Source organism: Triticum aestivum, chromosome 4A (assembly GCF_018294505.1).
Source record: "Triticum aestivum cultivar Chinese Spring chromosome 4A, IWGSC CS RefSeq v2.1, whole genome shotgun sequence".
Lineage (NCBI taxonomy): Eukaryota > Viridiplantae > Streptophyta > Magnoliopsida > Poales > Poaceae > Triticum > Triticum aestivum.
The window spans coordinates 657,758,968-657,774,434 of NC_057803.1; the positions used below are offsets into that span (position 1 = coordinate 657,758,968).

At 49.8% G+C, this 15,467-nt stretch overlaps 1 protein-coding gene, 1 non-coding gene and 1 pseudogene across 2 annotated transcripts; 2 read left to right on the plus strand and 1 right to left on the minus strand.

Moving 5' to 3' along the window:
• The first annotated feature begins 8,153 nt into the window (after positions 1 to 8,153).
• On the plus strand, positions 8,154 to 8,224 carry TRNAG-CCC (transfer RNA glycine (anticodon CCC)). Its single transcript has one exon. It is a non-coding gene; the product is annotated as a tRNA-Gly (tRNA).
• Positions 8,225 to 9,661: 1,437 nt separating this feature from the next.
• Positions 9,662 to 11,842, minus strand: LOC123082921 (uncharacterized). The gene is made up of 2 exons (XM_044505119.1): positions 11,193 to 11,842; positions 9,662 to 11,056 (listed from the first exon to the last, which is right to left on the minus strand). Exon 2 carries the CDS (start codon positions 10,755 to 10,757, stop codon positions 9,873 to 9,875), a length of 885 nt encoding a protein of 294 aa, XP_044361054.1. The 5' UTR covers positions 10,758 to 11,056; positions 11,193 to 11,842; the 3' UTR covers positions 9,662 to 9,872.
• Positions 11,843 to 12,969: 1,127 nt separating this feature from the next.
• Positions 12,970 to 15,387, plus strand: LOC123087909 (uncharacterized; annotated as a pseudogene).
• The last annotated feature ends 80 nt before the right edge of the window (positions 15,388 to 15,467 follow it).

A 15,467-nucleotide genomic window follows, 5' to 3' on the forward strand; every position in this document is an offset into this window, starting at 1 on the left:
ATAATTTTTATAGTAGGTTCTCGCTCATCATTAAGTTCTCTAGGTATGGAAACTTCCAAATTAAGTTTTTCATCATAAGATTGCATCAAGGCATCAACAATATGTTTGGTAAAAGCTTTGTTTTGACTATAAGCATGAGGAGAATTAACAACGGATTGCAACAAGGAAATACAACCTTTTAAAGAGAAATTATCATAATCAAATTCCTTGAAATCCGAGATAGTAGGTTCAACATTATTAGAAGTTGAGGATTCTCCAATCTCTCTTTTACCAAATTTAGCATTAAGATCTAAAGACTCTGAATTTTTGGGACGCCTTCTAGGCAAAGTTGATTCATCCTCAGTCCCATAATCATCAAAATTCATATTGCAAAACATAGATCTAATAGGAGACGCATCAATAACTTTAAGATCCTCATCATTATTTTCATGTAGACTAGAAGAACACGCTTTTATAAAGCTTTCTTTTTTAGCACGCAATCTAGTGGTTCTTTCCTTGCACTCGTCAATGGAGATTCTCATTACTTTGAGAGACTCATTGATATCATGCTTAGGAGAAGAGGATCCAAGTTTAAGAGAATTAACATCAAGCGAAAGTCTATCAACGTTTCTAGCCAAAACATCAACTTTGAGCAATTTTTCTTCAAGCAAAGCATTAAAATTCTTTTGAGAAATCATAAATTCTTTCACACTATTCTCAAAATCAGAGGGCATCTTATTAAAATTACCATAAGAATTATTGTAGGAATTTCCATAATTATTAGAGTGATTACTAGGGAACGGTCTAGCATTAAAATTTCCTATAAGCATTGTTTCCAAAATTATTCCTAGCAACAAAATTCACATCCATAGATTCATTATTATTCTCAATCAAAGAAGACAAAGGCCTATAATTGGGATCAAGAGGAGTATTTTTAGTGGAAAACATCTTCATAAGATCATCCATCTTTCCACTCAAAACATTGATGTCTTCTATAGCATGCACTTTTTTACTAGAAGATCTTTCGGTGTGCCATTGAGAATAATTAGCCATTAGATTATCAAGCAATTTTGTAGCATCTCCTAACGTAATTTCCATAAACGTGCCTCCCGCGGCCGAATCTAAGAGATTTCTAAAAGCAAAGTTCAAACCGGCATAAAAATTTTGTATGATCATCCATAAATTCAAACCATGAGTAGGGCAATTGCGAAGCATCAATTTCATTCTTTCCCAAGATTGGGCAACATGCTCATGATCAAGTTGTTTAAAATTCATAATATCGTTCCTAAGAGTGATGATCTTAGCGGGAGGAAAATACTTAGAGATAAAAGCATCTTTGCACTTGTTCCAAGAATCAATACTATTTTTAGGCAAAGATGAAAACCAAACTTTAGCACGATCTCTAAGTGAAAACGGAAATAACTTCAATTTGACAATATTGTTATCCGTATCTTTCTTCTTTTGCATGTCACACAAATCAACAAAATTGTTTAGATGAGTAGCGGCATCTTCACTAGGAAGGCCGGTGAATTGATCTTTTATAACAAGATTCAGCAAGGCAGTATTGATTTCACAAGACTCAACATCATTAAGAGGAGCAATCGGAGTACTAAGGAAATCATTATTATTGGTATTCAAGAAATCACACAACTTGGTATTATCTTGTGCCATGGCAACAAGTAATCCAACACACAAGCAAACAGAAAATGACAAACGGAAAAGAGAGGAGGAGATTAGGAAAGAGAGGGCGAATAAAATGGCAAGGGTGAAGTGGGGGAGAGGAAAACGAGAGGCAAATGGCAAATAATGTAAATGCGAGGGAGATGAGTTTGTGATGGGTACTTGGTATGTCTTGACTTGAGTGAAGACCTCCCCAGCAACGGCGCCAGAAATCCTTCTTGCTACGTCTTGATCTAGCGTTGGTTTTCCCCGAAGAGGAGAGGGTGATGCAGCAAGTGTAGCGTAAGTATTTCCCTTAGTTTTTGAGAACCAAGGTATCAATCCAGTAGGAGGCTCCTCAAAAGTCCCACGCACCTACACAAACAAACTGAGAACTCGCAACCAACTCAATAAAAGGGGTTGTCAATCCCTTCACGGCCACTTGCGAAAGTGAGATCTGATAAAGATGATATATTTTTGGTATTTTATAATATAAATGCAAGAAAGTAAAGATGCAAATAAAAGTAGATTGAAAGCAAATATGATAAGAGATAGACCCGGGGGCCATAGGTTTCGCTAGAGGCTTCTCTCGAGAGCATAAGTATTACGGTGGGTGAACAAATTACTCTCAAGCAATTGATAAAAAAGCGAATAATTATGACGTTATCTAGGCATGATCATGTATATAGGCATCACATCCAAAACAAGTAGACCGACTCCTGCCTGCATCTACTACTATTACTCCACACATCGACCGCTATCCAGCATGCATCTAGAGTATTAAGTTCATAAGAACGGAGTAACGCATTAAGCAAGATGATATGATGTAGAGGGATAAACTCATGCAATATGATATAAACCCCATCTTGTTATCCTCGATGGCAACAATAAAATAGTGTCTTGCAACCCTTTCTGTCACTGGGTAAGAACACCGCAAGATTGAACCCAAAGCTAAGCACTTCTCCCATGGCAAGAAAGATCAATCTAGTAGGTCAAACCAAACCGATAATTCGAAGAGACTTGCAAAGATAACTCAATCATACATAAATGAATTCAGAGAAGATTCAATTAATAACCATAGATAAATCGGATCATAAACTCACAATTCATCGGATCTTGACAAACACACCACAAAAAGAGATTACATCGAATAGATCTGCACAAGAGAGGGGGAGAACATTGTATTGAGATCCAAAAAGAGAGAAGAAGCCATCTAGCTAATAACTATGGACCCGTAGGTCTGTGGTAAACTACTCACAACTCATACGAGGAGCAAGGATGTTGATGTAGAGGCCCTCCGTGGTCGATTCCCCCTCCAGCAGAGTGTCGGCGAAGGCTCCAAGATGGGATCTCGCGGATACAGAAGGTTACGGTGGTGGAAATTGTGTTTAGTGGTGCCCCTGGATGTTTTCGGGGTCTGTAGGTATATATAGCAAGAAGAAGTACGTCGGCGGACGCCCGATGGGCCCACGAGACAGGGGGCCCACCCTACAGGGGGGGCCCTCCTATCTCGTGGGGCCCTTGGAGCTTTCTTGACTTGCACTCCAAGCTCTCCGGATCAGATTTGTTCCAAAAATAACGCTCCCGAAGGTTTCATTCCGTTTGGACTCCGTTTGATATTCCTTTTCTTCGAAATACTGAAATAGGCAAAAAACAGCAATATGGGCTGCGCCTCCGGTTAGTAGGTTAGTCCCAAAAATGATATAAATATGTAGAATAAAGCCCATAAGCATCCAAAACAGGTAATATAATAGCATGGAACAATCAAAAATTATAGATACGTTGTAGACGTATCACCTGCGTTCGACACACACCCTTCCAGCCCCCGCCTCGGATCCCCCTCCGCGTCGCCCACCACGCCCGCTGCGGTCTCCCCCAACAAAGCTGTCTCCGTGATCATCACTGGTGGACCAGGCACGACCGGCTGCGCCAATCCCAGCCCGCTTGCGTCTGGCCAGCCAACCGATCCCTCCTTGTCCGCGCCATCCCCGACGCGCGTACCAGATTGTCTCATCATCGCAGTTTCCCCCTGCTGCCGGGTCACCTGCTCGGGTGGGACGCGAGCCAATCAGCTGCGAGGACGGGGATCCTGCCCCACGCCCATGCCAGGCCATCATCATTTCGCCATGCATCGCCAACCCTGCCCCCACACCTGTCTCGGGTGCATGCTCCATCAGCCCCGGCGGGCCGGACCATCTCTCAGATTGGACGGCTAAGTCAAACCTGGAGCGCTTCGCCTCCTCGGTCTAGAACGCACCTGCACTACTCCTCCCGTTTCCGCCACCCCGTCGACGCCGGAATGAGGTGCCACTTGATTTCACTCCACGCCGGAGCGATCGCATTGCCAAGACGGACAGGGGCTACGGATCGGAGATGAAGGCCAAACATGTTCTTCTCCGACGCCTCGGCCTCCTTAAGGATGATGAACCTCTTTCAGATGCTCTCCTCGACCACTACTCGCGCATGTTTGACTGGCCACTTGCCGCTGACACGATTGCTGCGCTCACTGACTACCATGGTTGGAAGGTGCCGGCCAACCCCTCCGCGGCGGCGACGGCCACAACTCTACTCATCGCCGAGGCCTAGTCTTGCTCGCGCGCCTCCTCTCGGCCCTTAACCGTTGTTGATGGAATACAACAAACGCATTATTTTTTGGAACGTACGCGGCCTTAACTGTCCTGCAAAGCGCTCCGCCGTGTGTTCCCTCATCTCCTCCGCCAACCCCTCTATTGTTTGCCTCCAAGAGACGAAACTTTACACCGTCTCGTCGTCCATCGTCTTCGACTCGTGCGGTCGGGCTTTCACCAATTTCTTCTTCCTACCGTCCACGGATACACGTGGGGGCATCCTCCTTGCTTGGCAAGATGACATGGTGGCTATCTCCCACCCCACCATTGGCACGCACTTCATTAACGCGCTCGTCTCCCCCCAGGATGGTAGCCCGCTTTGGTGGATCACCAGCGTGTATGCACCTCAAGATGAGGCCGCCAAGATAATGTTCCTCTCAGACTTGCACGACATGTGTGCCACTTGCAATGGCCCATGGCTTCTCGGTGGGGACTTCAATATGATCATTTCCCCCGAAGATAAGAATAATGGCAACCTCCATCGCGCCTCTATGTGGCGCTTTCGGCATTTCATTGCCGACGAGGAGCTTAGAGACATATATCTCCACGGCCGGCGCTACACATGGTCTAATGAACGTGAGGCTCCCACCCTCGAGCACATCGATAGAGTTCTCTGCACCGTTGGCTGGGAGCTCAACCACCCGAGCTGTATGCTATGCTGTCTCTCCTTTGCCGCCTTGGACCATGCGCCGCTCATCATCGATGCTTTGCCACGCTCCCTCGGCCACAGGCGCTTCCACATCAAACGCTTCTGGCCCCACAGGGCTACCACGAAGTGATTGCCGAGGCATGGGTAGTTTCCCCCAACAAGCCTGACCCATTCCGCCGCATCTATGCGCGCCTACGCGCCACCGCCAAGCACCTACAACGTTGGAGTGCCAAAACGATTGGCGACATCTCGCTACAACTTTTTGTTGCCCGTGAGCTGATTGCCCGCTTCGACGCGGCACAAGACTTCTGACAACTCTCAGCTGCCGAGACCTGGCTACGGCGGCAGCTCAAGGCCTCCTACATTGGCCTCGCCTCTCTCGAGCGGTCCCTGGCAAGACAACACGCGCGATTCAACTTCCTCAAAGGTGGCGACACAAACCCGGCATTCTTCCGCATTCACGCCGCACACCGCTCCCCGAAAAACACGATCCATCAACTTTAGGTGGGCGGCACCACCGTCTCCGGCCATGCTGCCATCGCCGAGGCTACGTACAACCACTACTTCGACATCCTTGGTACTGGCCGCGAAAGAACTTCCTCCATCGACTTGGACAGCCTCGACCCGCGCTCCTTCGACCTCCAATACCTTGAGATCCTGTTTTCCGAGAAGGAAAATTGGAACGCCATCAAGTGCATGCCGAAAGGAAGAGCCCCCGGGCCCGACGGATTCACGTCCGAGTTCTTATGTGCATCTTGGCCTACGATCAAGGACGATTTTGTTGAGGCGTTCAACAAGCTCTACTCCCTCAACGGCCTCAGGTTTCAACGTCTGAATGAGGCCTTGCTCACTCTTATCCCAAAAAAGCCCGACGCCGCCGCGCTCTCGGACTACCGCCCGATCAGCTTGATCCACCTATTCGCCAAGATGCTCTCTCTCTCCGACTTGTGCCGAAGCTCAGTGGCATGATCTCCACCAACCAGAGCGTGTTCATCACAGGCTGATGCATCCATGACAACTTTTTGCTGGTCCAGCAGACCGCCCGGCAGCTCCACAACCTCAAGCAACCACGTGTCATGCTCAAGCTCGACATTGCCCGCGCGTTCGACTCCGTTTCATGGGCCTTCCTCCTCGACACACTCCGCCACCTCGGCTTTGGCCGAGTTGGTGCGAATGGGTGTGCATCCTGCTCGGCACGGCCAGCACATGCGTCCTTGTTAGTGGAGTCCCAGGCCCCCCCCCATCCTTCATCGATGCGGCTTTCGCCAGGGCGACCCTCTGTCCCCCATGCTTTTCGTCATGGCCATCGACACCCTCAACAACCTGCTCTGTCGTGCTATGGCCGACGGCGTGATCCAGCGGCTCACCCCGCGACACATGGCTTCGAGCATCTCTCTCTATGCTGAGGACGTCGTCATTTTCTGCCGACCGGACCTTCAGGACCTGTCCGCCATCCGTCGTCTGCTCGACATCTTTTGGGCGGTCTCGGGGATGTATACCAACTTCGCCAAGTGTGCAGCCTCGCCCATTCGATGCCCACCAGTCGACCGCGCCGCGATCACCTCCGGCTTTGCCTGCCCGTTAAAAGAGTTCCCGGCGACATACCTTGGATTGCCTCTGTCCATCCGCAAGACCAGCACCAATGCCCTACAACCACTCCTAGACAAGCTCGAGCGCAGACTATCGCCATGGTGGGTGTCCCTAATGTCGCGTGGTGACCGGCTAGCCCTATGCAGACACGTGCTCTCTGTGATGCCCGTGCACACACTGCTCGTGCTGGCCCTCAACAGCTCCGCCCTCAAGCAGGTTAATCGCCTACTCCGCAACTTCCTCTGGTACGGTCGCAAGGACGCGAGTAGCGGCCACTGCCTCCTCAGTTGGCGTCGGGTCTGCCGACCAATCTCCCTGGGCGGCCTAGGTATCCCCGACCTCCGACGACTAGGCACCTCTCTCCGCACCCGATGGCTCTAGCTGCAGAAGACCGACACCTCGCGACCCTGGCAGCACCTGCATCTCCCGCATTGCCCCGACGTCCAAGCCATCTTCAGGGCATCGACCTCCTGGACCATCGATGATGGGCGGACCTGCAAATTCTGGGAGGACCACTAGATTGATGGTCAGTCCATCGTCGAGATCGCGCCACTCGTCTATGCCAAGGTTCCCAAACGACGACGCAAGACACTCTCCGTGTGTGACGGCCTCCACAACCGTGCTTGGGTCACGGACATCCAGGGCGCCCTGGGCATTGAGATGACGCTCCAGTACGTCTCCCTCTGGCGGCGCCTACGGCAGGTCACTCTCTCCGACACACCGGACACGCTATCCTGGCGATGGTCTAGCTCCGACTCCTACAACGCGTGGACTTGCTACCAAGCCATGTTCTCTGGATCCATCGAGGACCCCCACTGGCGCATCACTTGGCAATCGTGGGCGCCGCTACGCATCAAATTCTTCATCTGGCTGGCCCTGCTCGGGCGATGCTGGACAGCCGACCGCCTCGCGCGTCATGACCTACCCCACGAGCCCACTTGTCGTCTCTGCGATCAGGAACCAGAAATGATGCATCACCTTCTCACGGGTTGCTCCTTCTCCCGCCAGATATGGCATGAGGTGCTCTCCTGGTGTCGCTCCACCGCCTCCATCCCTGGTCAAGACGAGGAGTTCATCGCCTGGTTGACCTCGGCCCTTGCTGCCACTCCTCGCAGCCTTTGTCGCGGGCTCGCCTCCATCGCCATCCTCACGGCATGGTGGCTATGGAAGCACCGCAATGGTTGTGTCTTCAACGGCGACCACCCTCTGTGAGCCGCGCCTTCAACGACATTCGTGAGGAAGCGAGACTCTGGGCACGCGCGGGTAGGCGCACTCCCCCCCCCCCCCCCCGCGTGCGTCGCGGCGGCCGTTGCATGACATCCTTGCGCACATGCTCGACAGCCACCACCCCCATCTCTCTGTTAATGTAACTCTTGCTACCTTTCTACCTATCAATGGAATGTTACGCAAGCCCTTTGCGTATTCACGAAAAACAAACAAGACACGTAAATTACCATTTGGTTAATTAGGCGTATTAATTTAAGAGATCAAATAAGGGGATGTAGCTCAGATGGTAGAGCGCTCGCTTAGCATGCGAGAGGTATGGGGATGGATACCCCACTTCTCCATTCTTTTTCTTTGTTTTTTGCTTTGCAGATCTGAATGCTCTACCATCCAGTTACAGACACCAAAAAAGTAACACCACCAAAGCGCATCTGGTGTAGTGGTATCATAGTACCCTCCCACGGTACTGACCAGGGTTCGATTCCCTGGATGCGCATTTTTCTGAACTTTTCTTTTTTTTGTAAGTTTAAGTTCTTTTATTATATACATCTTCAGGTGTTGCTGTGGAAACTATCGCCGTCTGAATCGGCCATGGAAACATCATGGTGAAACTGTCACCATGCAAGCTACAAATCTTCATCCAGATAAAGAATTAGCACATTTACCTGGTCCATTGTTTTGGGTGAAATAAAAGGAACAGGACCAGGTTCCACTATGATGAACAGAAACACAAAGACATGTAACATCAGCCTTGCAGAAAAGAAAAAGGCAGCCAGCACAAATCCGGTCACTGAAGCAGCAGGAAAGAAAAAGCCCAGCTAGCAATACTTACAAGATTTATATTCCAACTGGTCAAAGTCAATCAATCAAGTTCATAACTAATTCATTTCCTACCCCCCAAAAAGAACCTGGAAACAAAACCAAAAGCCAAGCTCTTTTCCCCGAAATGGTTGGGAGTCAATGGAACAAAGTCTGTACTTCCAGAAAATAGCAAATTCACCTGGTCCTTTTCTTTGGCAAAAATAGAAGCAACAGAACCAGGTGCCACTATGATGAACAAAAACAAAAAGCCATGGAAGAACAGCCTTGCACAAAAATCCTGGTCATAGAAACTAGCAACCTTTTTGCTCCCAATTAGTGAAAGTCAATCACTAGAGCTCATAACTTGTTCCTACCCCGCAAAAAAAAACCTGCACACAAACCAACAGCCAATCTCTATTCTCCGAAAACGAAGTTCATCCTTGCCAAAAAACAAAAACAATAGTCGTATTGCAGTAGCAATCAGACACATAACAGTGGTAGTAGCAGTGATCGAATTACTTGCCACCATAGTAACAATCAGACATAAAACTATGCCGCTGAGCACCAAATCACATGCAGTTTCTGAAATGTGCCTAGGAAAAGACATCCCCACACAAAGAACTGCAGAGGCCGGGGGTTATCCTCCTTTTCAAAAAAAAACAAAAAAAAATCTCCGCACAAAGAACAGGAGCGTCCAGGTGCCAAAATCAACTGTGCACTGGACATGAAAGATCAAAATGTTGAGCTACATAAGTGAGTACCTGGACCAACAATTTCAGCAGCAAAAATGCCATAACTACTCGTGAAGGAAGTAGCATTTCAAACTGCAATCATGCCTTCCGTGATTTTTCTAACAGTGCAAAATGAAAGTAAACAGGGGGGAACATCAGAACACTTCCAGAGCATAGATACTCGATTGCACTGAGCATGAAAGATCAAAATATTAAGCTACATAAGGGAGTACCTGAAGTAACCATTTCAGCAACTAAAATGCCATAAGTTCTAGCTACGGAATTAGCATTTCAAGCTGCAACCATGACATTCGTCACTTTTAACAATGCAAATTGAAACTGAACTCAGGAGAATAGTACAACAGTTCTATATAGCAATAGACACACCATTGTTCGTAACATATATTAACACGGCGTTGAAGATAACATGACACATATGAAATGATGATATTAGAGTACTACTTCAGAAATACAAAGTGTTCGGTTCTACTAGTAGTAGTACTAAAAAGTAAGAACATAGAACATAATGCAAGGTTCATACACATACATGATAGATACTACCAGGGGCACAACAAATAACTAGTCCAAACCATTAAGATGGAGCATGTCATCTTATAGCACCATGATGAATGGACGACGCTCGTTGCTCACAGCATCTTCTTCTTCTTGCGCCTCAAACAGTGAGACTGAAATCATGCTCTCTTGGAAGCGATGCCAAGAAAGTGTCAAGCGGTTCTCATGCTCTTCACTTTCTACATTTCCTAAAAACACACCATCAATGTCACAATGCAACAGACGACGAGGACGCTGCGCCATCAACAGCTCACGCTCATTGATCACAGCCAGCCTAGGGATAGATTTCCACAACTTAAGCGGTGGAGATGCCTCCATCGCTAACAAGTTAATCCGGTATCGAAACCCCCAGGTCTCTGCATCATAGTCATGCAAGACCCAAACATCCAAAGTGACGCGGTCATGGTCGGTGCTGACATACAAAGGAAGGTTGACGCCCGTATCCAATAATAACACGAAACTGCCCAATTGTGCCGGGCGGCTCATCTGCCGGAATGTCTCGGCTATGGTGTCGAATACCGTTATGCTGCAACCCATTGCCCTGTGGAGGCTACCACGATGGTGGATGGGTGGATGGTTGGACCGGGCAGCAGGACACCAATCTTCTGAAACTGTCGGCCATTGGATGCGTCTTGGCTGGTCCGATCCCACGGTGAAGACAAAGTAATGAGGCTGCTCAACCTGACAAGCGGTGAATGGAAATGATGTCCCCATGAGCGAGGCGTAGGACACCCAGAGCACCCGGTATTCTTCAGATGGCTGGTGCCGGTACAAGCCGAGCACGTCGACTCCGGTGATGGGGCTGATGAACTGTTCTCGTGGAGGATGCGGCAGCGGGGCGCACTTGCGGGTGGCCGGGTTGCAGATGTAGAAATCTGAACCCCACCACAAGATGAGGAGCCCATCACAGGTTATGAAGCGCATGCCTATGTTGAGGCTTGCGTACCGGAGAGGGGCCGTATCTTCTGACCACTAGAGGCGGAGGCGACGCGCTTGATGCCCAGTTCGTGCTCGATGATGGGCAGCGCGGGCTGACGGCGGTGATGGCCGAGGATGAAGGCGTCCGTGGATGTGCCGTTGCGCCACGACCTGCGGACGGCGCGGCAGCGGAACACGTCCTTGACAGGCAGCCGGGCGAGGATCTCGTCGACGACGAGCCACTCCGGCAGGTCGTCCAACACGGTCGCGCCGTGGCTGCCCGGCATGCTGATTCCTCGCTGATACTAGTACGAGAAATAAGGAAAGCAAAGATTAGCAAGCAAAGCGACGGATTTGGCGCAAGAAAGAAGCGCTTCGCCGATCTACCGGCTTAGAGGAGCAGAGAGGAGAGAATGGACGAAGAGATCCGAGAGGATTTACTCTGCTTCGGAGCCGGCACGGTCGAGCGAGGGCGACGGTCTTCCTGCGGGCTGTTGGCGCCGAACCAGATCGAGCACTCGACGGAGATCACCGGAGACACGATCGGCGAGGAGGAAGATGGACAGAGAGTTTTTCCGGGTGCTCGAACACCCCCGCCGCACGTACGGCCTCACTGTATTTCACCTAGAGCACGAACTCGAAATCCTCAGCGACTTACACAGGGGGGAGAGGGCTTTATACTCGTGCGCACGGACATGCCCGAGCTGCTCCACGGCTTGCCCACCTCCCACTCGCCACGCCCCGCACGCCCTGGCTCGCGCGCGCCCATCGCGCTCTGACGCGATCGCCGCGGCCACTTCGCGCGCCCTACGCGGCCTTCGCCCTGGTCCTACGCTAACTGGTCCGCGCACACACGCGCTAACTAACGTACGCACACACACCGCGTCCCGGGCTCGCCACGGCTTATTGCCCAACACGGGCGTCTATGGAGGGCAGGCGTCCGGGGGGAAGAAGGCACTTTGGCGAGCAACCTCGGATGGGAAACGAGGGGGGAGAGTCTGGTGGTGAGCGTGCAAGGAAGAGGACGGGCGGTGTGAAACTGGATCGCGGTGCGCACCGCCCTCTGCCATTGCCAGGTGCAAGCTGTGGAAGATGGGACAGGACGAGCAGAAAGTAGCTGTGCTGCTGCTGCGTAGGGTGGAACTGATGAGGGGAGAGAAGAAGCGCTCGTATTAAGAGATGAACCAACAGATAGATGGACAGATGCGTTCAGACCCATCTCCTCCACCAGTGACCTGCAGAACCATTAACCCCGTTCAACACGAGATAAATAAAGATCGAGGCCATCATACTAAACCTCTTTTTTTTGACAAGGATGGTTCATGGTTGTGAAGGTTCACACCAGAAACACAAAAGACCCTAAATATAATAAAAGTTATATCGAGAACCATGGACCATTGAACACCACTTCTGCATCCAGGAAGACGGTCTGACTTTGTCGACGACAGCGGAAAACGTCTGTGCGCGTGCCCCTTAGAACCAGTGCCCTTGAGCTACAATGGTCGCCGTGGAACCCTTGAATTGATTTGAAGAACCCGATACCAAATCTCGTTGTCGCGTATGCACGACGAGAAAGCCTAACCTTGTGGAAGCTGAAAGGAATATGCGCCCAAAGCTCCGTCTAATCCATCCTAAGAGACCAAGTTGAGTGTTAGCATCACCGAGCCGGCTACAGAGGATGACGACCAGGGCAGCCAAGACCCAGTCAACAAGCCAAGGTCTTCCACTGACGCCGGGGCCCACGGGAGGATCAGGCGCCCATCCACGCGCTACGCTGGCAAGGAATGGACCACGAGGTAGGATAAATTAGGAGAGCAGCTTCCTTGTGAGGGTGGGCCAGTTTGGCACGGCAGTCTGCCGTTTGCTTGTAACTCTGTTCCTCCTTTCTCCCGGCTTGTAAATTCGAATTAGAGCTACAGATCCGAGTGATGTTCGTCAATAGAGAGAGATCCTAGCCCGTTGCTAACAATTAGGAGGATTAGAGCCCAGAAGACTGAATCCAAGAAGAAGAGTTGGAGCTTGTACATCGGTAACAGGCAAACTACACGAAGAAAAACACCTAGGGCCATAGATGGGTATACTATTGCAACTTCAACATTCTTAAGTTATTTCTGATATCTGATTATTTTTTTTAGAAAAAAAGGATGACCCTCGACCTATGCATCAGGAAGATTAAAGATGGAACGGATCCATCCATCAATCTAGTCTACTGGTTCGTGTCCTCCACGTCGTTTCTGTCAAAGCGATGCTTTCCCTTCTCCCTCATGAATTCCAGCCTACGCAGCAGCAAACCTAAAAGGCTACCACCACAGCTCGTCTAGTCCCATCGGCCGCTTGCAAGTTTCCCACCACCCATCCTCCTCCTCCTTTACTACGCCTGCTTCGCCAAGAAGACTCCGCGCCCGCTCATCGCCTTCTTCCCCTCATGTTGTCTTCCAACCAAGACAAGATTTCAGCCGTGCGTTGTGACCGGTGAGTCTCCTTCGCCCCCATTTTGTCTTCCTTTTTTCCCTTTCTCATTCGACCCACTGCTTCGCCGCCAGATCGTCAGTCCAGAGACGCCGCCGGGAACGGAACACCGTCGCCACGCCGCCGGAAATCGCCGCTCCAGAGTAAATCCTCTCGGCTCTCTCCTCCCATTCTCTCAGTTTAGCGGACAGATCGCCGAAGCGGTTCTTTTACAAAGGCCGCTCCGCACGGATGAAACTGCTGTAGCTTGAGCTCAATAGAATGCCCCTTTTTAGATCTAGTCATTTTAGATCTGTATATATTTTACAGTAAGTAGCTTTTTACCTTTCAGATACGTGTAGATGTTACGGAGGGAGTACAACAAAATTTTAGATCTGATTCGTTGCCCAGCACGCACACCTGACACCTGCACACAAATGCATGCATGTCTTGGCGTCAAATGGCGCAACAATTTGTTAGTGCACGGTATTGGGAACAACAAGTTCAAACACAAAAATCGATCCACTTGCATAGATCTGAAGATCCACCATAAAAAAGATTGACCAAAGTAATGGCAGCAAGAATCGGCTGATAAATCTAACGGTCCACCATAAAAAGGGGAGAGTGACCAAACTCGGAAGTTTCACCACAGTCATTTTTAGTAAATCACGTTTCTTCTTCATGTGTTTGCTTCTTCTTTTTTTCTTAACAGCTACGAGTAGCAATCAGCATGCCGAAAAGCAGCGGCGTGACCGTGTTCGACGACCTGCCCGAGTGGCTTGTCGTTGAGGAGATCCTTGTCCGGCTGCCGGCCAAGGATGTATACTCCGCTGCCGTGCCGTCCGCAAGTCGTGGCGCAGCGGCACTTCCACCAACGCGTTCATCCTCAACCACCACCACCGCCAGCCCTCGCTCCCCATCATCCGAAACATAGAGGGCATCTATCGCCATGTCGGATCCCCTACTGATCAAAAGATATAGCGTGTCCTCCGGCACGCAGATCCCTTTACAAACGAGATGACTCTATGTCATGCTGCTTGTGATGGCCTCCTCATCCTGGAGAAGCAATCCAATTTCTACATCTGCAACCCTACCACCCGCAAGTGTGCTTCCCTGCCACATCCTCCACGACGGTCACGCACCAGCACCGTCGACGTAGTCGGCTTCTACCGGCTCCACACATCTGGTGAACACCGTGTTCTCTGGGTGTCATACTCAAAACAAGTGCTGTTCTTGGTATTCATTGGGGCTGCCGTCCCAACTGAGTTGCCTGATTACTTCGTCCTCACAGTGGGATCGGACCAGCCAAGATGCATCCAATGGCCGATAGTTTCAAAACATGGGTATCCATCTACCCTGTCCTACACTTCTCCACCAGTGCATGATCGTGCTTGCCTGCATTGGGCAACAGGCTTCAGCATAACAGTATTTGACACCGTAGCCGAGAGCCCGAGACATTCTGGCAGATGAGCCGCCCAGCACAGTTAGGTGATAAGGTGACATTGTTGGTTATGGGCGGTTCCCTTGCCTTGTGCTGCACCACCAATGACTGTGTCAATTTAGATGTTTGGTTGTTGCGGGACTATGATGCTGAAACCTGGGGATTTCAGTACCGGTTTAACTTGTCAGCAATGGAGGCATTGCCACCGTTTAAGTTTGCCTTCAATACTCTCCATAGGATGGCTGTGATCAATGAGCGTGAGCTGTTGATCGAGCAGTGTGTTGGCCGTCTGTTGCATTGTGACATTGATGGTGTGTTTTTAGGATATGTGGGAACCAAGGAGCCTGGGAACCACTTTATGCTAACTATGCAGCGCCTCCAAGAGAGCATGATTTCAGTCCCATTGTTTGAGGCGCAGGAAGAAGATGCTGTGAACAAGGAGCCTCCATTCGTCATGGTGCTATAAGATGCCAGGCTCCATCTTAATGATTTCGACTAGCTGTTTGCTGTGCTTATGGAGTGTCTATGCTGTACGAACTTTTTAGTACTAGTAGAACCGAACACTTTGTATGTCTGAAGTAGCACTTCGTCACTTGGTGCTTGTTATGCTATCTTGAGCGTCATGTGATGTTGTAAACAATGGTGTGGTCTATGCTGTTGCTATATAGTACTGTTATAGTGTTCATGTTCACCCCTGCTGACTTTCAGTTTGCGTTGTTATTATTAAGGCATGGTTGCAGTTTGAAATGCTGATTCCTTCGTGAGAATTTGTGGTATTTTAGTTGTTGAAATGGTTAGTAGTTTAGTTACTCCCTTCCGCGGCTTAT